Source organism: Labrus mixtus, chromosome 2 (genome assembly GCF_963584025.1).
Source record: "Labrus mixtus chromosome 2, fLabMix1.1, whole genome shotgun sequence".
NCBI lineage: Eukaryota > Metazoa > Chordata > Actinopteri > Labriformes > Labridae > Labrus > Labrus mixtus.
The window spans coordinates 11,119,852-11,145,280 of record NC_083613.1 but is presented as its reverse complement, the minus strand read 5'-3'; the positions used below and the strand labels follow the sequence as shown (position 1 = coordinate 11,145,280).

The 25,429-nt window shown below is 39.1% G+C and overlaps 2 protein-coding genes across 9 annotated transcripts; both read left to right on the top strand.

Moving 5' to 3' along the window:
* Nucleotides 1-445: 445 nt before the first annotated feature.
* odad3 (outer dynein arm docking complex subunit 3) lies at nt 446-6,381 on the top strand. Of its 4 annotated transcripts, none has more exons than XM_061051606.1 (13): nt 446-603; nt 820-941; nt 1,058-1,135; nt 1,521-1,712; nt 1,954-2,055; nt 2,778-2,882; nt 3,043-3,165; nt 3,249-3,398; nt 3,481-3,641; nt 3,755-3,911; nt 4,064-4,249; nt 5,579-5,666; nt 5,768-6,381. In XM_061051606.1, exons 1-13 carry the CDS (start codon nt 528-530, stop codon nt 5,890-5,892), a joined length of 1,665 nt encoding a protein of 554 aa, XP_060907589.1. In that variant the 5' UTR covers nt 446-527; the 3' UTR covers nt 5,893-6,381. The 4 variants fall into 4 exon arrangements, with proteins under 4 accessions (XP_060907589.1, XP_060907578.1, XP_060907598.1 ...); XM_061051595.1 differs by having other exon boundaries at nt 2,757-2,882; nt 3,255-3,398; XM_061051615.1 differs by having other exon boundaries at nt 2,757-2,882; nt 4,100-4,249.
* Nucleotides 6,382-7,771: 1,390 nt separating this feature from the next.
* Nucleotides 7,772-25,182, top strand: rgl3a (ral guanine nucleotide dissociation stimulator-like 3a). 5 transcript variants are annotated; one of them, XM_061051558.1, is made up of 20 exons: nt 7,834-7,914; nt 8,119-8,171; nt 8,438-8,491; nt 9,249-9,504; nt 13,622-13,911; nt 16,565-16,609; nt 16,847-17,016; nt 17,169-17,329; nt 17,422-17,733; nt 17,836-17,939; nt 18,330-18,414; nt 19,524-19,595; nt 20,233-20,319; nt 20,405-20,437; nt 20,855-20,976; nt 21,083-21,178; nt 21,453-21,588; nt 21,719-21,982; nt 22,479-22,593; nt 23,158-25,182. In XM_061051558.1, the coding sequence occupies exons 4-20, from the start codon at nt 9,316-9,318 to the stop codon at nt 23,301-23,303; spliced, it is 2,427 nt and encodes an 808-aa protein (XP_060907541.1). In that variant the 5' UTR covers nt 7,834-7,914; nt 8,119-8,171; nt 8,438-8,491; nt 9,249-9,315; the 3' UTR covers nt 23,304-25,182. The 5 variants fall into 5 exon arrangements, with proteins under 5 accessions (XP_060907536.1, XP_060907528.1, XP_060907549.1 ...); XM_061051553.1 differs by lacking the exon at nt 8,119-8,171 and having other exon boundaries at nt 7,772-7,856; XM_061051545.1 differs by lacking the exon at nt 8,119-8,171 and having other exon boundaries at nt 7,815-7,914.
* The last annotated feature ends 247 nt before the right edge of the window (nt 25,183-25,429 follow it).

Here is a 25,429-nt window from a genome sequence, read left to right as displayed (position 1 = left end):
ATTATGAATTCTAGGTATCTGTAATGATATTTTCAATAGTCATTCATTAGTATTTTTTGTATCTGGAAAGTTTTTGGGTAGCCTATCTAATGTTTTAGGTTTATGGTTTGGTATTAGTTGTATTGTCTTCCAGAAATGGGAATTTGACATGGTAAGAATATTCACAGATTAATTTGTGGATATAATTTAAACTTAAACTAAATTTAAGCTTACTTCACATGAAAGACAAAAGGGGCATCATTTTTAATTGGAGGAATTTGGGTTGGCTATTTGACTAGCATTCTTTTAACAACATTTCTATGAGAAAGATTCATTTGTTGAGTTCACGACATGACAATTTGACACTTGAGAATACATTTAAAATATTAAAGGGTGTATGACCATGTGTGTTTTTGTTATCGTGGCAAGTTGACACGTGAGGGTTAATCATAAGCTTCACTGAGTGTACACGTTGCTAGGCAACGCAAGACGAATAGAGGCCTCCGCTTGTTGCTCAGACAGTCCGACAACGAACCAGCAGCACCAACATGCCGCTTAGTGGGACGGTGAAATATCCGCTGCATGACCGAATAACAGAGATGCAGCGTAAAATTCAACTGTTGGGTAAGTTTGCTTCAAAGTAGTCTCCGTGGTGATTTCAGGTAATGCTAAACACGTTTGGTTTGCTAATTGCCGTACTGAGCTGAACAAAACTAGTCTCTTCAAATCCATAAATAAATTAAACAGAAGTAGCTGCTGGCTTTGTCGCTGAAAGGTTAATAAACAATAAAACGCTTTTCTCCGTGTATTGTTGCTGTAAGTATTTATTTTGTCCACTAGAGGGCGACAGAACGGCTTACTATGAGAGCTCTCAGTCAACCATCGAGAGTAACAGAGAGTCCATCCACCAGCTGAGACAGGACAACCAGCTGCTGTACACAAAACTGGCACAGGCAAATGCTGTAGGTCTCCACGGCATAGAGCCTTTCCCAGAGTCAGTGGAATAAATCATCATAAATCATACCTGACCTGCTTTACAATTACAATATTCTTCACTATTTTGTGTCTTTCCCCTCAGGGTGATGAAAATGTGATCAAAGTGGCTTTTCAGAACAGAGGCTTGGAGAAGGAGATCTTCCGCAACAAGTCAGGGAAGGTGAGAGCAAGGACTATTAATTCTGTTCATTAAGGTTGCCAGGTGTTTTGCTCATGGTGGATTTATGTTCTCTGTACATAATCTGCTAAATGATTTGTAGAATTGTAAAACAACAAAGATAAAAGTTTTGATCTGCTCTTTTTTGTAGTGTGTCTTGAATGTCTTGAGATAACATTCGTAACAAATGTACCCTTTACAAATACAAATCTAGCCTATTGATTGATTGAGACCATTTCAACTGTATAGGTTGAACTCACTCCTTACACACAGATTTTATTTGTAACAATGTAAAATTAACATTAAAATGACCATCCCTCTGTTTCCTGCTCACTGTCTGTTTCACTTTTCTTACACGTCATCTTCTGGGTCAATACCCTATTCTCAGGCAGCTCTTACAACACTAGACCACAGTGTGCTGTCCAAGATGAAACGTCTCAATGCCCTAAAATACACCACTCAGACTAAGCAGCGCCTCCTTGAAGAGTTGAATACAGAATACCAAAGGATGAAACCAGAAGACAGCAGTGGAGCACAGCTTGCTGATGCTCAAAGTCGGAAGAAAGTTGAAGATTCCATGGTAAAAACATATCATGCCCATCTGAAAACATGGAAGATACTGTTTGCTTTTTCTGACCCCGATGTGGTGTGTGTGCGTGTGTGTGTGTGTGTGCATGTGTGTGTTTGTGTGTGTGTGTGTGTTTGTGTGCATGCATGTGTGTGTGTGTGTGTGTGTGTGTGTGTGTGTGTGTGTGTGTGTGTGTGTGTGTGTGTGTGTGTGTGTGTGTGTGTGGGTGGGTGGGGGGGTTTGGTGTCTTTAGAACCTGCGGTCACTGAAGAATAGCCTGGAGAAGACCCAGTTTAAGTTCAAGGAGGCGGAGAGCATCATGGCTAGCTATAAAAAAGTCAAAAGTCACCTGCAGGTGAGTTCAACTCAAACCTTTAAAGTCTGAAAAACGTTTGTTTTCATTTTTCACTTGCCAGACTTATTGCGGAAATATTTTTTTCACTGCCTCCAGAAATGATTTGTGTCTACAACAACTTTTGTGCAGAGCTTTTCATTGTAAGTTTTATTGTACAGTTTATGAAGCTTCCTAACTGTTGGCATACAGCATTGCTAGAAGTAGGTAATTGTTCATTTGCCATCAGCAGGCTCTCGTGAGAGATCTACACCTTCAATGTTTTGTCCACCATTTGTGACAGGCACTATCACACACTGTGTGCTCGTGATATGTAAATGTCGATTGATGTACTTCCAATGCCCTCACTTAACTTTAATTATAATTTTAACGTTCTTTGTCCTTTTTTGTGCCATATTTATATTTTATCAGGTCAACTTACAAATCAGATACTCCCAGATACTCCCATTTGTTCAATGATGTTATTTCAGTATGTGCAATGTACCAGTAGGTTAATTAATTAATCAATCTTTTCAAAGTGCCTTCATTTCCTGATCACAAACAAATGATAAATTATATTAAGTCAGGAACATTTCATGCAGTAGTCATAAGGTAACAGTTCTCTGAGGATTTTTCATATTGTTAATTTAAAGTTTGTCTCAGCCATTCTCTACTTCAATATTTCCTGTCCACTCATCTTCAATAACTTTACTTTTCCCCTTTAGGATGAGGCTCTCACTTTCCAGGGCCAGCTGGACAGTCTAGAAGCAGAAATCCTGAAGCACAGGGAGGAACTCAACAACATGCAGTCCATGAACACTGATGCTCAGCTCTCTAAAGAAGCTGCTAAGGTGATCTGCAAACCCTTCTACTATGAGTTCACAACAATGTTTCCCTAAAGCGATGTTCTATCTAAGTAAATGTCAATATTGGAGTACTATCATACTATCATTTGAATTGCCACGCGCCTCCCTTCTTTTCATCTCCCCTTCCCATTCCTCTTCCTGGAAGATGGAGTTACAACAGCAGGAGGAATCGCTCCACAAAGAGCGCAAGGAGAGAGAACGTATTATAGCCAGCTACAGGAAAAAGGTTGAGGAGCACAAGGCCCAAGCTGAAAAATTGGATAGAAGGGTGAGATATACACACAGTCAAATGCCATATGTGCATATCCAGTAAATGATTGAGTGAAAGAATATAAACTTGCCAACCTTTAGGCTCAGAGAGCAACTATACAGCCGGATGAGCTGAGCAGTGAGGCCCAGCGCAGCAGCCCCAGGATGCCAGGTGAGGAGGAGAAAGTCCTCTCCACTTTCGAGGAGGCCTTTAGACGCATTAAGGAGGCCACAGGAGTCACAGATATCCAGGTAAACGTATGAGATTAATTTGTTGTTGAGGAAAGTGTTTATGAGATTACTACACATATGTTTGTATTTTTCACGTGCGCAGGAGATAGTGGAGCGCTTTATCTCACAGAAGGAGACTCACCAACGCCTGGAGAAGCTGAAGGAAGATAATGAGAAAGTGCTGCAGCAGCTGCAGGAGCAGAAGGAGCTCCTGAACCAACAGTTTCAGGATATGAAATATTCTGGAGAGGCTAAACTCTCCAGGTGAGACACTTACACAGTAGTGGACTGAAGGCATAGCGTTGCACATGCTATGTAAAGTTTTCTCTGAAGCCTCTACTCCTACGTCTACTCCTCTTTCTCTGTCGTTTTCCCAGTGACCAACAGATGCTGGAGGAGTGCGAGCAGCAGCTGCAGGCTCAGCAGCGTAGGTGTGATGCCTGTGAAGAGCGCCTGGATTGGCTTGTTAAAACCCTCAGTACTGTCAGAGCTGGGGTGGAGCACCTTGCTGACAAACTTCAACAAATCACACTGGTAATAATGTTAGTCATCATGGATGGAGCACTTCCAAATCTGTGTTGAACTATTGAACACTTCATTTATTTACTGACATTAACACTTGCGTCTATGCTTTGAACTCCTTTTATTTCTTATATTATTTAATTTATTTCAATATGTCAGGTAAGCTTTTGTGTACTCAGTTATCCCCCATGTCTGTCCAGACTGAGGACGCAGTGGCTGAGGTGTCTCCTGACTCAGATGAGTTTGTGGTGGAGCTGATGACTCAGTGTGAGCTGAAGCTGCAGTTACTGCAGGAGGAGCTTCAGGGGAAGGATCAGGCTGCTAGCATGAAGGAGATGGAGGAAGAGGAGGTGAGTCACGGCTACACTACACTCATCCAGCATTACATTGGTTTGAAATCCAGGTGATGGTGCTAATAAGGATATTTTAAATGATTTTGTTTTAACAGAGATATTGATTACAATATTGTTCTGTGCAATTTTAGTGAAAGACATGATAAATGGTTTCAAAACAAGTTGAAAATGATGCAGTCATCTAACACAGGCATGTTCAAAGACATGAAGATCAGTGTTTTTTTTCTTTGCTTTTAAATTAAAATTGAATAAAATAGTGATGCGTAGCCGCATATCATCATCTGCAATCTAGCCCCATTAAAAGGGAAATAAAGCACATGAGCAGCAAAACATTAAGATAAGTGTCTTAAGATAAGATCAGGTGTCCAACTCAGTCTGCCAATAATACTCTAGCTGCTGACACGTTAGCCTAAACTTGATGAACAGGAAATTGAAGTTTGCAAATAGTTTGTATGTGGGGCACAGATGGCCTAGCGGTTAGGTCGCGCCCCATTTATTGGGCTATATACCTCCAAGCAGGCGGCCCTGGTTCAAGTCCGGCCTGTGGCCCCTTTCCAGCATGTCACTCCCCACTCTCTCCCATTTCCTACTCTATTCACTGTCCTATCAAATAAAGCCAAAAATGTTTTTTTTTTAAAACTAATACAACAAATCAGTATTTACATCCTCTTGTTTAAGCCTACACTGCAAAGTAGGACTATAAAGACTGCATGAGTGAGCATGTTTGTTCTTTATCACTTTACCAGGCCAGGAATCAACTTGTCTTTCAGAGAACACGTCAGAGTGGACCATAGAAAACACGTAACAGCCATTCACTAATGGCACGGATGATCAGCTCTAAATTTAGATGGATTAGTCTTTTTTTAACTGATGTAACTCCGACCTGATTATTACTATATCAACTCAGCTTTGTTTGCTCAACTTGAACACATATAAGAAACCATAACAGAAACCACCAAGTCTCTGGAAATGACCATTTAGGATGGTGGGAATTGAACAACAATGACAGCGAGATTGTTATAATAGAAACTATCAAATCAACCTCTAACATTGTTTCCAAAGAATCAGTTACAAAAAAAAAACATGCAATAAAAAAAACTGTAATCTCTCATAAATGTGAATTTCATGAACATTGATCAAATAAATAGCATCAATAGAGAGAAATAAAAGGAGTAATTACGGGAATGAAACATTGAAAGAAACTATACTACAAAGGTTTTGCCAGATTCCAGGATAATATTTTATTCTGTAAAAAGAGGCTAATTAATGTTTTTACAAGTTGTTGACTTTTTTTTTCAATGTGTGTCTGTTTATTGCTTTGAGTAGTTCTACATCAGGATTGCAGGAAAACTGCCAGCTTATAACACCCGTGTCAAGCTGCCTGAAGACCAAAGTCTGGACCTCTTTGAGGATGGTGAGTTGGGAACCACTCACACACACACACACACACAGACTTGAAGACTATCATGGGCCTTCAGGCTATATCTGTCTCATTCTTCTCCGTTTTTGTCTCAGAGGATGAGAGTGAAGAGGATGAATCTGAAGTCATCTCACAGGAAGCGCTAAAGCGTCAGTCCCAGCTTATCATTGACTCCAACTCCAAGAAGAAGCCCTGGAAGAAGAAGAAGGGCAAGTTCTGATCCAACACCACAGCCTCAAGACCCAAGATGAAAAGAGATGTTTTCAACCAAAAAAAAAATTGGGAGGGAAAATAATTTACTTTCAGATTTTCAGTTTGCTATTTTTGCCTTTGAAAGTGTAATAGAGTTGTTTAAAAGTGAATTAATGGGTCACAGAAACTATATTTGTAGACATGATGAAAGATGAGAACAATCAGAAGATTTATGAATAGAGATGTGCCTGTAAAACTGGTTTCTTGTTGTATGAGGTTCTTTTTGTTTTGTTTTGACAACAGTCATGTTCTCTGTCTGGTGTCATTGGTGCACCAACACTCACTGCTCCAACTTTTTGTTACAACTCAGAATTTCTGCTTCTCTGAAAAAAAGAATAAAAACATTTAAAATACAAATTTTTCCACATGTCACATATTCTATTTTTTCTTCTTCCTTTTTAAAATCATAAGTGGTTGTTAGTGGGCAGGTAAATAAATGTAAACATGTACAACTCTACCATTACCTGTGATGAATGCTGTCTTAATTAATGGGTGCATGACATTGATGCTTAACATGCACATACTTTGTGTATGTGTGTGTACAATGTTGAATGTGATACAGAGTTGTGTGTGAAAACCTCTCCTGCTTGTAGGAATGCATTCAGCCAACACCTGTTCCATTTCTGCTTAATCATCTAAAGCTCTTCAAAAAGGCTGCTACTGGAAGACCAACAACTGTTAATACAGAAATGTTTATATAACCTCAATGATTGTCTCTTTTTGATTGTCTTAAGAACCACAACTCCTGGCTGCAACTAAATGATTGAGGTCACAGCTGATGTTTCATGTTCGTTTCTGACTCTACGACTGCATGCCTTTTCCTCATACTTTTTTGTTATCTTAATAATCTTGATTCCACTCCGAAAACGTGTTCTTTTGGCCCACATTCAATGAATAATATGCATTTTAAACAGTATTTGTTTCCCACTCATTTTAGCTCATGACATCCAACGTCGTAAGTTATTGCCTTTGGGTGTGTTATGATCATTTCATGAGTGATTTTACTCAAACAGATTGTCTAACTTGAGGAGTTTTTGTTTAGTCTCATATGTGTGTTGCATTCATGTGTAAATTATATATATGAAAATAAAAATATGAGGATTTTTTTGGGAAGCCCATCGCCGGTTTCCACTCTTCATTTAGGAATCGCTGAATACAGAACATTATCAGGTTATAATTTAGTTGAAAAGGGAGTAAACCTGTGGTCTAACAACCTTTGGTTTGACAATTGCATTAATTCACGATGGAGTCCAGAAGCCCCCACCGTGAAGACAAATCACCTGAGAATGAAATATTAATTTTTCATAAACAACGTAGGGTTATATGTGGAAGACTTTTTTTTAACTGTGAAAGACTGAACAAAAAAAGATAGGCCTACTTAATGTAACTTGGCAAGTATACAAGTATTTAATAATATACGAATGTAGTCTTCTAAACACACTCTAAAAAACATGTCACACCTTGTTGTTAGAGATGTCAAATTGAAGATCGCGGATAGAATGAAAGGTAGAGTAAGATGACCACAACAAAGACTGTTCTCTAGCTGGGTTATATTCAAATTATGACGCAGGCTTAGTTATGACCTACATATTCAATTATTGATGGCCTACTTGTCAGTCATCATCATTAAAACATGCACTAACATATGAAATACAACCCAAAATCATGACTCATGTTCACCAATGTTCGTTAATAAATCAGCCAAATATATCGGCAAATACATCCGAGCCTGTGTATGGTGTATAGCCGCCTACTACATAAAAAGCATTTTTTTCTATTGGTGTTTTTTCAAGCCAATCAGAGAGAGGAGGCGGACCTTGGCACTCTGCTGCAGAGTTTGAATGGCTGCCAGCAGCGTGAGTGAGAGTTTCCTCAACATCTCCTGCCACCTGGTCTCCCACACATCATGTTTCAGCGGTCTGTGTGAGTCGTGTGAGTCTTTGTTATAAGTGATTTATTTTCAGAATATTTCCCTCTTTCCCATCCACAGGTAAGAAGCATGTTTTTCATTAAGAGGATTTCAGCACACTCTTAAATGTGTTTAGCCATTTGTTGTTAAAATGCAATATCAACCACTGTGAAGTGGACCCTATTCAACCAATGCTTGAATATGGGCCACTTCACATTTCCCTGCCCTTACTTTAAGCATATGTCAATCATTCTAATGTTATTGACAGTGTTTGTATCACTGTAGGAGCAAGGTGCAAATGGGGACAGGGAGAGGTTGTGCCACAGTGTAATGAGGAGGTCAGTGAATTGGAATGATTGGATGTGAAATACAATCAAAATGGGACACGATTATGTACCATTGAGGGTCTACAGACAAACAGGGAGGAGGCCACACAAACACACACACACACACACTCTCACACACAGTCACACACATACACTCACGCAGAGAATCATCCCACACAAACACACAGAACAATCAGTCCTCGGTGATAAATGCCAGAGTCTCTCCGCTCCAAGTTTCACAATGTCTCTACTTGAATTTTCTATCTGGACAAATACAGCTCTGAATATGGACGTCATCAGGATTGAGGAGACACAGATTCAACGGACACAAGGTTACAGCTAAGTTACTATATTTAAAGGGTTAGATGGGTTTTGGTTTTTGAATGCTAAGATATACTGAGTTTTCTCAGGGATGATGTAGAAGAAATGTGTTTTCTCTAGGTATGGATTTTAGAGAATTGTTCTAGCTGTTGATTATGTGAGAGTACTTTTTATTGAAGAAATATTTGATGGTAATATTGAACATTGACCAGGTTCATGTTCTCTGTGATGGTTTTCATGATCTGGCCATCTAAGATGATGCTGAAGTCATACATTTGAATGGATAATGATATAATGTACAGAGCGTTTGAGCTGCTTGTATTTTTATTTCTGTTTAGCCAAACTGGGAATAACAGTCATTGATATGCACAGATTGATGCAATTTTGTGGATTTAAGTGAAGATTCCTTCATGAGTTTGGACAGGTTGACTTAAATAAGAAATGTTTTTTTTTTTACTAAATATAAATCATATTATTGAGCTGTGCTGCTCATAATGATTTAAGTTAAACGCAAACATTAACCCTATTTCTGTCCTGCATGGTAAATCTAACCATGATTTTTCTTAGCTCAATGCGGCCACTAACGGAAAATAATGTTTTTATTTTTTTAATGCAATTCAAAAGAGCTGGAAGTTTAAAAATGTGACCTGCTACATCTAGCAGTTCACCTGGACTTTTCTTTAATAAGTGGAATAAAAATAAATTCCAAATGAAGTCATACAGCAAACAACCATGTCTGATGTTTTCACACTTTCCTCCATGGCACAGATGAGGCATCAGGTGTGGAGGAGATCTGACGAGGTGTGTGGGCCTGTATCGTGACACAGAGTGGGAGATGAGGACCGTACTTTCCGTGTGCGGAGGTGGTGATGGAGAGGAGTGCCGCAGCCTCCGCAGCAAGGTGGGCAGAATGAAGAAGCTACTTTGGCTGCGGCCCAGTCAGTGCGTGGACGTCCACACAGACACGGAGCCTGGCGTGTGGCTGACGAGCTTCCAGCTTTTGGACACTGACGGACAGTGTGAGGTGAGTTGAAACAAAACTACACTAAGTGTCTTGGCTCCTTTTTGTAGGTGATCCGCCTGCTGTGTTACAGCGTACTGTAACAGCTTCTCCCGGTGACCTCATTCCTATTGTCATCTTGATGCTTATCTGACATTCATCTGATAGTTTTAACAAAGGTCACTAGTCATGGAGTAGTTTCTTATAATGTCATGCATGGAAGCGAGGTCAAGAAGTCAAAACATCAAGACATGTGACTCTTCTGTCATCTACCAGGTTATGATAAAAATATTTAGTTTAAACGTAACACAAGAGATGCCAAATGCACTCAGAACAAACGGTGGTTCATCCCTTTAATATAGATTTTTATTTTCATTTATTTAGGTTTTCCCCCTTCAGAAAAATTAATATTATGAGATAACCTTTAGCATCAAATATTTGTATGTAAGTTTATTTAGCTTTAACATCTCCAAGGCTGCATGAGATAGCATGTTAAATTGTATGAGGTTATAGTGTAGCCAAAAGGCTGACTTTACACTTCTGTCTGTATCAGCATTAGTAATGAGTTCATATCGCCCACTGAGGGCTGCAAGTGATAATTATTTCACTGTTTGCTAATCTGATATTTCTTTTCAAGACTAACAATTTGCTCTCCCAAGTGTAACAGCCAAATACGAAATCTGCAAAAAGGCTTGTGACTCTTCAAGTTCAGTATTTAGCTAGAACAACAAAACAACCCCAAAGAAACCAACTATTACATTACTCCTTATATATGGAGTTATAAGTTAAGAGACTAATTGTTCAATCACTGACATGGCTTATTTGTGTGTCACACGGCTGGGTAGTGGTGTGTTTTTGTAGAAACGCGTGGGTTTTTTTTTTATGAACTTTCAAACTGATATTTATTGTCCTCTGATATTTACGTCATTTAGTGATTTATCTGGGGTAACTGGGCTACTAGTGTTATCATACACATATCTGTTAGAGAGCAGCTGTCATACATTCAGTCATTATTTACATCAGGTTTGTACCTGGGAACTTCCACAATTGTTATCTCAGCTGAACATCTTTGTATTTTGTAGGTCATCAAGATCAGCAGATGTTTTGTTACACTTCATACAAACATGCCCAGACTCTCCAGGAAGTTTATAAAATAAAAAAACCTGTACCTGTGATTTCCTGCTGATAAAAAAGACTTTTGAATTGTGTTTTTGAAGGAACAGCTTGAGCCAGGGCGTTGTAGAGTCATCCATGCTTGTTGGTTGTGTGCCACCTCATCAACCATTCATGTGTCTAATGAGCACTAATTGAGGTCCGTCCTGGCACTCTTTCTCTGCTCTTTTGTTTAGCCTCTGTACAAAGACAGAGTGGCTGGGATGGATGAGTGTAGATCTTAGGTAACAAGAGAGAAAGAAACTCATTAGAGAAACAACAAGCTCATTATTTTCTTTGAGCTAAAAGAGCAGCGGACAGCCTGACAAAAAATGTTCTATGTGCTCTCAGCATGTCGGCGTTGCCACAATGTGTTTCTGTTCGTCAGCATTTTTCTGAATGTACTTCTGTGCAATGTTTTCACCAGTACTGAAGGACCTTAATTTGCATATTTTCTTTATTTCATTCTTCCATGAACTCACACGCTGAAGTCAATAATAGGAGCTTCATGTGGTATGTCTACCACACCCCTGACACCATAGGCAAGATCATCAGCTGGAGACAGACGAGAAAAACTAGATTCCAGACCTGATTCTTCAGTGGCAGAGGCTCTGAAATGCACTGTTCACAGCATTTTGATTGTCACACTTCTGGTAGACGGGTCATTTCCTTTTGCATCTTACATTTAAGGTGTTCCTGTAAAAAGAAAAAAAAAAGGTGTGGTTTCTTTTGTAGAAAATAGGCATTTCCTGATCAGAATGACGAGAAGGAGGAGCACATTTAAAGTTAGAGAGCTTTTCCTCGATCCAGGCAGAGAGCTTCAGGAAACTTGCAAAACTGATCTGTAATGTTTAGAGTTTGGCCACCAGAGGTCAGAGTGTCATCTCTGTCTTTGATTCTTACATGGAAAGAAGTTAAAGTTCAAATTTCTTAAATTATGTTGTAGGACAAAAAAAACCTCTTACTCCGGTCAGTAAATATATTTGACTCATGTGTTAAATGCTTGGCTTACACCCTTAATCAACCTGAATTATTTCCAGCACTCACCACTTAGGAGGTGGACTGCCATGAGTAAATAACCTCTTAATGTAGCAGACTTTATAAAGCTGATACTAATTCAATATCTTTTATTATGTTATAAGCTATAAAACTATGAAAATAACTTTAGATTAAACTCTTCTCAATACAAACTTAAAAATAATTGGTGCAACATTCACAAACAGCCTGTATCTATTAAGCTTACCCTAGAAAATCTTGGCAAGTCACTTTTTCAAAGACAGTGAATTCTATCAAAAACCCTTAAACTAAATATAATTTCTTCACTGTAAATGCATTAAAATTGACTGCTTTTAGTTTGCCCCCTAACTTTGTATTTAGCTTTTCATGCAGCCCAACGCTAAAGGGATCAGGATTTCAGTATGCGTATCATTTAAAGTTTTCAGTCATAGTCTCATATTTAAATCTGAATCATATCTGAATATTAATTCGCGAACTCTTTATATTCATTGGTTCATAGCGTAAGCCCCGCCCTTACCAGTCCCTTAACTCCGCCCATTCCCTCAGACATTCATTCTCCTCTCCAACTAGTTAACCTGCTGTCACTCTCAGTCTGTCGCTAACCTCGATGACAGTTGACACTTTTCTTTTTTTTGCTTTTAGTTTTCGAAAATGAAAATGTCAGATATTATTCAGCCTAAAAACTTTGTTAGGGCGAAGCTGAAAGCGTGACAGTTTTCCTGCGACGCTGTCCAAATACGTGAAGAGACAGGAATCTTATTTTCAACATCTCCGCTAGAAGAGCAAACATGGGAAAATGGCACTTGTCGATGGTAGGTTAAAATACATATTCTCTGCTTTGTTTTGAGTGCAGATAACGAGATGCAATGTATTAAAACATGAGGTTGTATTGATAGTTTTTGTAAATGTTTGTTGTTGCTGGTTTACAGGTGAACCTCATTAACTCTGACTCATGTCTCCAGGACAAACATGGACTAACATAATGGGTTGACTCATTGAACACTGTCATTCTGTCCCGCACTTAGCACCCTGGTTATTGTCCGAGTGTCCGTCATGTGATATCAGGTGTAATAACTAAAAGATTCTGTTGTTGTTAATAATATGGTGATTACATAAAGCCCGTATGGTAGAACTGCTGTAATGTTGTCTATACCTGTGCAGTCACAGAGGCTCATTGTAGGGCAGTGCATCGTTGTTGAAGATGAGGTTTGATCTGCCTTATTTTAATCTAGGTTCATGTCATTTACACTGTACATACATCATTGATCTATACTACAGTGTATTAGATTTAAAAAGCTAAGATTTGCTTTGATTATCAGAACTGGCATGATTCAAAAAAAGTTTGCATACACACAGCCACTAAACTGTGATGTGGCATGACAGTGAAAAGAGTATTGTTAAGTTCATCACCCAAAATATGACCACTGTCTTAACTGTTACTGTTCTTTTGCAACTACACGTGTTTAGTAAAATGCATTTAATGTGTTATTGTTCCTCCACAAAAGGTTATAGTGAGAGGAAACAAACAGAGGGATATACTCAACGTGTAAAAGATATGGGTGCAAGTAGCCTATGGAAAAAAAGCTGTAAAACTGTGTCATGGCTGGATAACTGGGTGCTGTATTTGTGGACATCAACATGCTTCTCTACCCGCTCATCGGGTTAGGGTTAGTCATCAGGTGTCTGTCGCGTAATAGCGCAAGGCTGGGTCACAAGCAGAAATCTTAGGAATGAAGTTGAGTGTCAAAATAATTTGGTTAAAAGAGATCATAACTTTTTTTCAACATTAACTTAGTAAAAGTTCTTGGTAGTGCAGAGATTTTTTTATACTTCTCTAAGTTCAGCAAGTTGTCTCAGTTTCTATTTTCCAAAGGAACAGTATGTATTATCTACCATGTGAAGTAGAAAGCAGCAGAGTGTATTATAAACGTATTTGTGTACGCAGATCTTGAACTTGCATTCTCACCTGCAGGACCCAGTGCAAGAGTGGGGAGAGGAGGAGGAGAACGGGGCTGTGTTTGGCGTCACGCTGCGCAGAGAGCCGGTCTTGCAGAGCTCGGACACAGTAGACAGCCCAACAGCCTTCAGCTTTGTCCAGTACCACACGGTAAAAGTGCGCAGGTTGAAGGCCGGCCCCCTGGACCGTCTCGTCACCCACCTGCTGACCCCTGAGCCGGACGAGCCCAACTTCAGCCACATCTTCCTCTCCACCTACAGGGCCTTCACATCCACCGACACCCTCATCGAGATGCTGTTTCAGAGGTAAGGAACTTCCCATACCAAGACTCTGCAGACTTTAGTTGTACTGAGACACGTGTTCATGACACGGTGGCAAGCAAGCCGACAAATGAGATAACTGAGGCAGTTTCACTTCTATCTACTCTGTTAAGCATTTCAGATTTTCCAGATATAATCACTGTCAATATACACTATCATGTGAACTGTTAAGCTTTAGAGCTGCAGAATTACAATTTGATAGAGCTAGACCAAACAGTCCAGGGTGTACCCCGCTACTCACCCAATGACCCCCCCCACCCCACCCCACCCCACCGCGACCCAGAACAGGAAAAGCAGTAAAAGAGAATGGATGGATGGATGGATGGATTGAGCCAGACTAGTTCTTCACCTCTGTTTTTCAGTATTTATGCTAATGCTAAACTTCTTAGCTGCTCACTGTGGCATTAGATTTAGTGGAGATATTTGAGCGGTGTTAATTCTTAATTTTCTTGTGAAAATCCACAAATCTCAATATTTTCTTTATAGTACTTCATAGTTTCTCAAAAGGCTTAAAGGAGTTGTTAACCCCTTGTGTTGGATAGTTCTGTTAGAAGTGTTTTCTTTAATGGAATTTCTGCTGAGCAAAAACCTGAAATCTTTTAGCTTATTGACACTGATTTGATATTCTTTTGTGTGCTACTTTCAAAAGGTTGTCACTATCCAATTACAGTATACGTCACCAGCATTTACAACATGCCTGAAGCATGCATCTATTGCTAGAGAAGACGGCTAATGACCACATTTTTAGGTCACCTTTAGGTATTCTGAAAGCAGAGCTCTTGACGCTGCACAGGTTACTATGGCAGGTATTATCGTCATGAAATAAACAAAGCAGCGAGCAGCTTTGTTCCATTACAGATGGGTCATGACGACACCCTCCACACCCAGCAGAGGTGATTCTCCACTGAACAAAATCACAGTAAACTATGCTCTGAGATTTACTGTTCTCATTTAACCTAAACATTCACTCACAGAAAAGCCGCTCTGGTTTTTGAACTTCCAAAAACATTTGTGGGGAAAAGTGAAGATTTCCCGACAGTTTTCTTTGAGCCTCGTTTATGATGACTGAGAAGCTCAGACCCGGTTCATAGGACCTGTCCAGTCCTTTGTCTCCCTCAGGTCCATGAAGCTTACCCTTTCTAATGGTTTCCTCCTTGAAACCTTCACCATTAGTTCTGTTCACCTGATATTTTTTGTCAAACAGTCACCCTCATAACTGTGATGCTGGTGGCAACATGGTTCGCGTGAGGGGTCAGTCCAAGTACAGACTTGGAAGTGTGTTTTCCCTCCTTTGCCCTACAGGATCATGTTCAGGATGTAGCATTTTGTTGCTGTCATTAACCTGTAAACCAGCTGTACTGTGTCTTCGTAGAGGCTGTATAATTTACATTTTCTTTTAATAAGAAATGTGTTTCACATTCTTTAATTTCTGAATTTGACTATTCTCCTAATTTCTGACTCATTGTGTCAATATGAAGCAGAGAGAATGACCCCAATATGAAGGCCAGGGTCTGAAAAATATGACTATTGATAAAAAGCTTGACTTAAATTACATTTACACTAAAACGATGCCTTAACGGGCGATATTGTTCTGTCTACAGTTGTTGGGAGGTGTCTCTGTAGGGACTCTGAGTGTTGCTGGACATTTCCACAGGATGAACAGTGACAGAGGAATACACCCTGGTACATTTTTACAGGATGTTTTCTTGTCACTTGTTGTACCTCAATGTGGTGATTGTTACTTAAATGTAACTGTCAAGTAAAACATCTTTTAGAATTGACAATTTATTGCCCATTTCAAACATATACAAAATGTAACATTGTACAGTTGTGAGACTTGCCTCGCTGCTTTAAGAAAGATAATTAATGAAGAAATACTTATATCATGACAATAAAAGGCTGAATAAAGATACTTCACTGTTTACAGTCACTTGATCTCATCATAGGGCAGAACAAATACCAATTATCAATACTTTGGCACATTTTTTCCTATGTGCTGTTCAGTGCTCTTTTAGTTTACAATATTTTAACTAATTACTGTTGAGAATTGTATAAACGTATAAGTGCAGCTTTTCACCCTGTCAATTTCAATCATTGCCAAGTTTACAATAATTTATTTATTAAGATTTATTTTTGGGCTTTTTGTGCCTTTATCTGAGAGATAGGACAGTGGATAGAGATTGAAATCAGGGAGAGAGAATGGGGATTGACATTATTTTTACAGTCTATGGGATTGACATAGAAGCCACAGGTCGGATTCGAACCTGAGCCACCCGCGTTTAGGACTATATCCTCCATATATGGGACGCGCGCACTAACGACTGCGCCACCAGCGCCCCAAGTTTACAATAATTTTGATGTAAAACACTTACAAATCACATTTTCATACTGACAACAATAACAATACATAATATATTTAACTTAAATCAAGATATAACATAACAACATCAAGGCAATTGAATAACAAGAAATAAAATAGATATAGATTATAAAAATAAAAACCCAACCAATGGAATCTAAAGTCTCAAAACACTCCCCATATGAGGGGTTTGAATCTGGTCTTTTACTGTTGACGGCTCACCAACACATCAAAGATTTTTGTTAGAAGTAAAATTATTTTTTGTTTAATTTTTCACAGAGATGAGTCAATCACCAACCTGGATAAGACTGTGTGCACACGCAGGTGAGTTTTTATTTTTTATACACCTTTTATGACCAACGTTGTGTAGATTTGTCTTCAGTCCAAACTGAGATTTGATAATTGACTTTAATTTTTAAACATTACATAGTTCCATACTTTATGAGATTTTTTATTATCTGTATGTTAAAAGATTTGCCAATGTTGTCCTACCTTGATCTGAACAAGTGAAGCAATAACCCTAAATTGAAAGCTTTTTGATTTGCCTCACCCTCCCTTCAGTACCTTACCTCCAGTGATCAGGCTGTGGCTGGAGGAGTACAGTGCAGACTTTCATGAGCCCCCTCAGTACCAGGCTCTCCGGCTGTTGTGTGCCCAACTGCGGCGGCGTCTCTGTTTCAGACGATTGGCACACACCGCTGAGACCCTCCTCAAGAGGCTCCAGGAACAAGGTATGAGGCAACGGGAGATGTAACCTGAAGGCTTTATTTCAACCTGCATTAATTCATGAAGATCAGGCCACTTTTAATCTTTGGGTGGCATCCAAACTTTAGATAACATCACATTTTGGGAAGTGTTGTTGATGATTTGGTGTGTTTGACAGATTGCAGCCAGTCTGCGTCAGTGCACCACAATGAGTCATCGAAACAGCAGCACAGTAATCTGGAGGACGGAATTGAGACGTGCATGAAGGAAGAAAACAAATACAACTTTATGTTCTTCACTGAGAGAGAAGTGGCAGAGCAGCTGACCAGATTGGACGCTGTAGGTTTCATTATTCCTTATCTCAAAGCTCATCTTTGTGTAACTGTGGGTCACTTGTTTATAATGCATCTCCCTGGCATCATCTCCTTCAGGAATTGCTCGTCAGAGTTGTTCCTTTCCACTGCCTGGGCTGCATCTGGTCCCAGCGTGACAAGAAGGAAAATAGGAACATTGCACCCACCGTCCGCGCCACCATCTCTCAGTTCAACGCTGTGACCAACCGTGTCATCACCTCACTCCTCTGCCCGTCCACTCCCAGTCCTTCCACTTCCTCACCCATCTCATCACCAGGCTCTTCCTCTACCTTCCTGTACCCCTCCGCTTCCCCGAGCTCACCTCGCCGTGCTCACACCAACCCCACCCTCAGAGCACACATCATCGAGTGGTGGATTGCTATCGCTCAGGTCAGGGTCCAACACAGTTTGAATCCCATGAAAGGTTTACAATGAGGTAATATTAATGCCCAAACATATCCTTAATATGTTTCTCTTCTTTCTTTTGTGCAGGAGTGTAGACGGCTAAAGAATTTCTCCTCCTTGAGGGCGATCCTTTCAGCCCTGCAGTCCAATGCTGTGTATCGCCTCAAGAAAACCTGGGCTGCTGTCTGCAGGTCAGAAAATAATTAGAATATACAAGACTTATTTAAAGGGGACATATTATGAAAAATCCCCTTTTACAGTGTTGTTGAACATATATTTGGGTAACCTGAGTGTCTACTGACCCACAAAATGTGAAATAAACCCATCCAGTCCTTTTGTTTGTGGTCGGCATAAGTCTTACAACACAGAGAAAAGTGCTCCGTTTCAAATTTGCTCAACTTGTGATGTCACATGTTGGATTCTGGTAAAAAAAAATCCCCTCTCCTCTGCTGGTATCTCCACCCATGGACTCCACCCTCCCTCTAGAACAAGACTTTATCTTTCTTTAAGCATGGAACCCCGATTAAGGTGAATATTCAAAAAGAATGCTGTCTTGACGAGCTGAATTTGTTTGCTTTTAGGGAGAGCATGGACACCTTTGACCACTTGTGCGATGCTTTCCTCGATGAAAACTGTGTGCTAACCAGCAAAGACATCCTGGTGGAGGTAACTACTTTTTACAGAAACACACACACATCCTGTTTGCTCTGTCTTATAAATGAGGGAAAGATCTGTGGGGATGTATTCGTGCTAGCTCTATTCTGGGGCATGGTTGGAAGTGTGAAGGTGGAGGTGAAATGCTGTGGCCTGTTCACTTCCTTACAATAGAATCGCTGAAGAAATGATAAAATGCATATCACAATGAGACGACAATAGGTTACTTTCTAGTATGCCCAGGCTTTGAATTGTTGATGCTCTTTCTTTAGTAATTTGATTGATTTTCTACTTTTTTCCCTTGACTTTCCTTAGACAATATTTATTGTTAAATTCATGATTTTAGAAAGACAATCTTGTTGGAAAGTTTTTGTCGATCAGTTCAGCAAAAATAATCTTCAGATTAAGCCATAGTCAAAACAATCGGTTTATAGGATGAAGTCAAGTGCTGTAAATGCATGTCACACTTTAAATATAGTTCTAAGAAACAGCCAATAAAGTAATCCTTTTTCTCTGTTGTTTCCAGGCAGCCTATAGTGGTGTGCCAGTATTTGTTTTCCCTTTAAATAGTCATGTCATGTCTTTTTGAGCCCATGAATCTGAATGAATGTTCAGCGTCTAGTTCTCCTTCAATTCTTTGTCCTTTGTTCCCAGAAGAAAACAACTGATATGAATGTGTCTGACATTACTCATAATGAGCAGCCCAGTTTCTATTACATAATAAAAAAAAGGGCATTGTTATTCTTTCACAGAAATAAAAGTTGAAATTGAAGTGAAGAGTTAAGAACTGAAGAAGAATTGAATATATTGAATACAGGCTAATGATCTCCATGTAAACCTTGAATTTCCCCACTGTGGATCAATAAAGGATTATCGTAAACACCTGAGGGCATTACCAACACAAAAGGCTGATGGCTTGTGGCTGTCTTTGTCACACAAGCTGCACTGTGGAGGCAGCCTCCCACACCCAATAGCACTCTGTCAGATGGTGCCAAACCTTAAAAAGAAAAGTTATGCAATAAGTGTGCTTTGCCAGCACATTACACCAAATGTCATTTATCAACACTCTAAGGAGCTCTTATTTTATTTATGCTGACTGGAGTGCTGTATGTTCTCTGTAGGATGAGAGTCACCCAGATGACAGTAGCACCCCAGGCTCCAAGTCAAGTGTCTGCTCAGTGTCCAGACAGATGGTAAGAAAACGGTCATCATTTGTTAATAACCTTAAATAACATTGGCTTTCATTTTTTACTGGCTGGTCTAGCTGACATATTCACTTTATTTTACCACAGGTTCTTTTTCTCTGCCTAGATCATCAGTTCTACTTCCCTAAAGTCACATGTTGTCCAGCTGTTTTAAGCTGCTATTATTGACACCACACTTCTAGTTCCCTTTTTCTTTTTTTAATCTGTTCATTCATTTGACGGAAAAGATAATACAAGTCAAATGACCTGTAGATTTTCCCTTCGCTTATGGATGGATAATAAAGCTGACGACAGTGAACAGTTCTCACAGTTTACTCAGTCCAGGTGGGGCTGTGTGTACAATGTTTTATACCCCCCACATCACTCTGTTTAATTATTGATAGTGATGTGTTTATAGAGCACTATCATTACATTTACTGAATTCAGTATTCTATTGTTTAAGTTTCCTACTCCTTTATTACTTTAAGCCTTTTATGCAAATGTTAACTTATTTTTGTTGTGGGGGAAACTTGTAGGAGGCCACCACTGTATTTGAATTTTCATCTTCTCTTTTTTTCATTTCTTTAAAAGACCTTAGATTTATGTGGATTAACTATTTCTTGTGTTGCCTGATTTGTGTGCTCAGAACGTAGACAGTGGAGTTGTGCCGTACCTTGGCACTTACCTGACTGTCCTCACCATGCTGGATACAGCACTGCCTGACACTGTGGAGGTGAGCGCACACACAGTGTGGTCATTTCTTTATATATGTAGTCTATATTCATAATTGAAACTTAATGCTTCCTTGTTTTTGGCAGGGTGGACTCATCAACTTTGAGAAACGCAGACGGGTAGGTGTCGCCTCCTAGTGGTGTCTTGATATTAGTTTGAATAGCCAGTGATATCTTTTTTTTAAATTCAAACTTTGAGATAAAAACTCATTGAGATAAAAAAAAATCTCTTTTCAAAGAGTTTCCAGGTAGCAGCACAGTAAACATAATTTCTGACTAACAATGAGCAGCCATACAAGATATATGAATATAAATAAAGAATACAATATTTTGTATGATTTTTTTTTTTATGGGTTTTATTTTGATCTATGTAGGGGTGTCTTTAAATCTTTGTTCAGGTTAATATAAACATATGGGCGGGGGGCCAGTGGGTGTTGTAAGATGTATAAAAGATCACCATAGTCCAATGTATTCAGAAGAGAAAATCATATTTTCATGATTTCTGAAGAGATTTTCCCCTTTTTTTTTGTCTTGTAGGAGTTTGAGATTCTTTTCCAAATTCGGCAGTTTCAGGCTTCCTGTTCCCACTACAAGCTCCCAGTCAACACTTGTATCACCAACTGGCTTCGAGCACACACACTGCTCACAGATCAAGAGAGGTGAGACAAACACACACTGACACCACTGTGTTAAGATTTAAAGGCCATATAGTGGATTGGAGCTTTGTTTACTAATTTATCTTTTTTATTTTTTTGTCTCCTGAAGCTATGAGCTGTCTCAAGACCTGGAGTCTCCAGTCGACCCCTGTCCCAGCTCTCCCAGCTCCTGGAGCAGCCGACTACGGAACAAGAAACTCACCTCGTAAGTCAGAAGAACCACCTCCATCCTCTGAAATTTTACTCGGCTCCCTTGCCAAGAAATCTTTGATATTTTAATAGTTGAATAAAAAGCTTTTTAATCTGTATCTCTATGATGATCTGAAAATACCCATTTATTCATAATTCAAACAAAAAGCATTCTTTGAAAGATTCCAGATTCTGTACCCTAAAGATAATGCTCTCATGACTTTTAAAACTTTGATTTCAGCTTCTGTGATCTGAAACGTAATGCCTCTGAACTGCATTTGTGTGTGCAGGTTGCGAACATCAAATGACTGCACTCTCAGGAAGACCCACGCTGACCAGATCAGTGTGTCATCTTCAGGCTCCAGCAGTTCAGAGTTTGACGATCTCTCCGTCCCCCAGCCCTCCCCTCTCAGACTCAAACTAAAGGTATGAGCCCCCAACGGTCTCCAGTCTCATGTGGTGACAGTCTGAGTGTATGGAACCAGCAAGGACAAAGTTTAAAAACCAAAATATTGTTTTAACTTGCTTACTTCTCCTTGCTCCTCCCCTCCCTTAGTCCTTCTCAGGCTCTCTTCACAACGTTGCAGAGGATTTCTCCTGCACCTCCATGTCGTCCTCCTCCTCTCCCAGTCTGTCCAGCTCGTCTTGTAGCTCATCACATCCAGACCTCAGCTCTTCTTCTCTTGTCCTGAACGAGTCATCAGCATCAAGCTCTCCTCCAGCTGCTCTGCCTGTCTACAACAAGCAGGTTGCTGACTCATGTATCATCAGGGTCAGTGTGGACTGCGTCATCAATGGAAACGTCTACAAGAGCATACTGGTAAGGACAATGGGAGGTTTAGATGTAACTGACCCTAAAGAATATTTTAATAAAATTCATTAATTCAAATTTAAATTGATGACTGATGATCAATTTCTTTTGTATTGACTTTTGGGTGTAGTTTCCATACAAGGCATTAACATGTTCCTACCACACCAACACACATTTTATATTTTCTTGATGTGCCTTGTGCTAATTTATATTCTTGTGTAAAATAAATAAACAATTATCCTTAGTGGGGTTTTTTTGCTGAAAAATTGCTTATTCTCAAATGGATTGAGTTAAATAACATTTAGTTTTTACTTAAATCATTTGTGATTCATCTTAATGTAGACCAAGAAGTATGTACAATATTTTTTTAAAGAAAAAATATATACTTTATTAAAAAAATGTAAAATGAGAGAACAGAGAAGTCCCATTTCTTAAGTCTTCCAGAGATTGAGAGTTAGATTGTCCTGTTTGTATCTTAACATCTGGCCGTCTGATCCTTCTCTAGCTGACCAGTCAGGACCACACGCCTCAGGCGATTCAGAGGGCTCTTGAAAAACACAACATGGAGGATGTCAGCTGCCGGGATTTTAGCCTCTGTCAGATGCTCAACAATGGAAAAGGTAAATATTATACCTGACAATATGACAGCTCTGTGTGATGCTTCAGGACTGCAGGTCTAACCTGCCAGTTGTAATCATATTCAAGACACCAGGATCATTAAAGGTTAAAGCAGAATGTGAACTGATAAACAAAGCTGTGGAGCAGCATCAGACCTTTATGGAAATGTTCTACAACATAGAACCGCAGGAGTCAGTTGTCTGTTTTACCTTAACTACAAGAAATGCACCTCAAAAATGTTTTAAAAAATGGCTTAGTTCAAACCTTTTTTTTGTTACATATAAGAAGTTAAGCCTTTAAAATGCCAAATACTTTTTTTATGAAAAGACAAAATGAGTTCTCTAAGTGAATTAAAACTATAATGCAATTGAGCTTCCTTTTTTACTTGTTACTTTGATTATGATTTAATTCTTTCAACACAAAGATTAATGCAGACATTTCCAAAAGTGAATGTCAGTCTCTTTCAGAGAAATATTAATATCTTGACATTAAAAGAAAGCAGTTCCAATAGGCTAAGAGAAGTCAAACTTCTCCCTTTAATCACTGATTTTCTCTTTCTGCCCCAGAGCTCCTGATCCCTGACAATGCCAACGTTTATTATGCAATGAGCACCTCTGCAAACTATGACTTTGTGTTACGACCACGCTGGAGGAAACACTTTGGCTCCTCTTCCAGTCCTGGGGCTCAGCACAGGAGTCGATATATCAAGTGAAAAGCATCCGACCTGGCTTTTAGTCAGGATTTATATCAAGAAGATGGAGGAGCTGCTCAACTGCGACAGCGGCCAAAAAACTTATCTGTGGCCTTTTGCAACTACTCATCACCATGAGAATATCACTGTGCTGCAAGTATGAGCTGCCCGCCACTGCACCATGCCTGAAAATGTGGAATTAAGGTGCTCTCTGCAAGATGTTTATCTTCACCAGGAACAACCCTTAGACATTTTATACCAGGAGTTAGTCTGGCATGAATAAGGAGAGGTGCAATGAGAGGAAAGTTGCCAAGGATGCAGAAAAAGAGACGTCAAGAAAAAGCAGAGAAACACTACAGGACTTTGGATATGATATATTCTCACTCTTTAATGTGTTATTAAATAACACCATCTTTTGGATATGTGAACCAAAATCAACTAAAGACCCATTTCCTTCCATACACTTCTGTATTTTGGACAAATTGAGATCACATTATGGATAATTTCTCACCATAAACTGAACGGCACTTTATGTTTTCTCTGCTGCTAAACAATGAAGATGAGACTTAGCTGAACAAAATCAGTCCAGCTAACAGACTGGCTGCGGTTCATGTTCTGGGAATGGTTACATCAGGAATGACTAACGTCTCTAACCACACACAGCCAGTGACTAAGGAGGGAGACGTACTGTTTGTTGATGACTAAGCATTTTCCAGTGGACCGGAGTTGGATGTGACATTAGTCAGGATTTGAGTCGTGCTGGGCATGAGAAGAATGATGCAGTGTTTGAAACACTGTTAATCCTGACATGAGATCGTATTTTTCTGGCAAGTTTGTTATATAGATTCTGTCGTCTGCTAGTTTAAGATGTAAATGTTTGAATTTAACTTAAATTGTATTAATTTAAATAACTATTGCGTTTCAGTATTCAATTTTTAACGCTAAAGTAGCATGTTAATATTATATTTTTTTGTTTGTTTTGTTTGGGTTTATGTTGGATCCTTTCTTTAGTCTTTAATGCTGAATACTTTTCTTTGGTGTCTAATAAGCTCACAGTGAAGGAAGAGTTTTTACTTTCTGTTGTTATGAAATTAAGGATATATTGTATGTGAGCAAACAGTGCACTTGATACAAATGTTAATACTCAGTGGTCTTGCCCCCTCTAATTCATTTTGACAACTGAGGAGTGGAGAGCTGTCCTTCTGATAGCTCTTTTGTTTTGCTGGTTTGAGTTTGTTATCGAGGTCAACTAAAGACCGACAGCCCTTTTTACAGTGCTTTGTAGCTTTTTAGATGACATTGTCAAAGAGATTAATCTGAAAAGTGTTTTTTTTATTTTTAATTTGGTCAAATGGAATTGTTCCAGTATGTGAATTTTATTTTTTTACATAAGATCAGCTCAGCATTACAAATCCCTTCCCAAAAAGCTTTTAATGCAGCAGAATTAAATGTGAAAACTGGTTACAACATGGAATACAATTCTATTTGTTTTCAGTGTTTGGACGATGCCCACAGGGACAATCATATCCCTGTTAGAAAATGTTTTTAAATGACTTTAACAAATGAGCCTTACACGTTGATCAAGAAGCCATCCAGTTCTGTGCAGGGTTGTTCATCTGAGAGCAAACCTCAGGTTAGAGGACGGTAACAAAGGGCTAGCAGCTACAAAATAAAGTATGAAGGACTTTTTAGCATGACTTCTGTTATGTCTGTCAGCTGTATTACACTACATTAAGTCATTCACTATGCTTTGAAATGTAGTAGTAAGGTTCTCAACATTACACGCTTTGCCTGTAAGAAATGTATTTCAACAGAATTTGTATTTTTTAAAGTTAAATCTAAGCACTTAATATTTATAATTACTATTAAATATCCACAAATAAAGCCAATTTAACATCTATCATGAGCCTTTGTTTTCATTGTTGTATAGTTCATCAATTATTTTCTCCAGAAAATTGATTTGATTGTAAAAACAGAAATCTAGGCTTACGTTTCTGACTGCTTTGTGATACAAGCTGTTTCTTTGTAGGTTGGTAAGAGACTGAAAATGCTGAAACTGGATAAAAGTTATGGTTGAAACTGACCACAAGGTGGAGCTAAACACAAATACTTCGAGTGTTTTTAACTGCGTTGCTTTCCATGATGTA

Excerpts from the sequence above, each read along its gene's own strand:
- rgl3a (XM_061051553.1), top strand. The coding sequence starts at position 9,316 with ATGAGGACCGTACTTTCCGTGTGCGGAGGTGGTGATGGAGAGGAGTGC. Across the intron at positions 19,596-20,232 it reads GCTCAGTGTCCAGACAGATG|AACGTAGACAGTGGAGTTGT; the intron begins GTAAGAAAACGG and ends TTGTGTGCTCAG. Across the intron at positions 21,179-21,452 it reads CGGAACAAGAAACTCACCTC|GTTGCGAACATCAAATGACT; the intron begins GTAAGTCAGAAG and ends TTGTGTGTGCAG.
- odad3 (XM_061051587.1), top strand. The coding sequence starts at position 528 with ATGCCGCTTAGTGGGACGGTGAAATATCCGCTGCATGACCGAATAACA. Across the intron at positions 2,056-2,756 it reads AAGTCAAAAGTCACCTGCAG|GATGAGGCTCTCACTTTCCA; the intron begins GTGAGTTCAACT and ends TTTCCCCTTTAG. Across the intron at positions 3,642-3,754 it reads GGAGAGGCTAAACTCTCCAG|TGACCAACAGATGCTGGAGG; the intron begins GTGAGACACTTA and ends TCGTTTTCCCAG.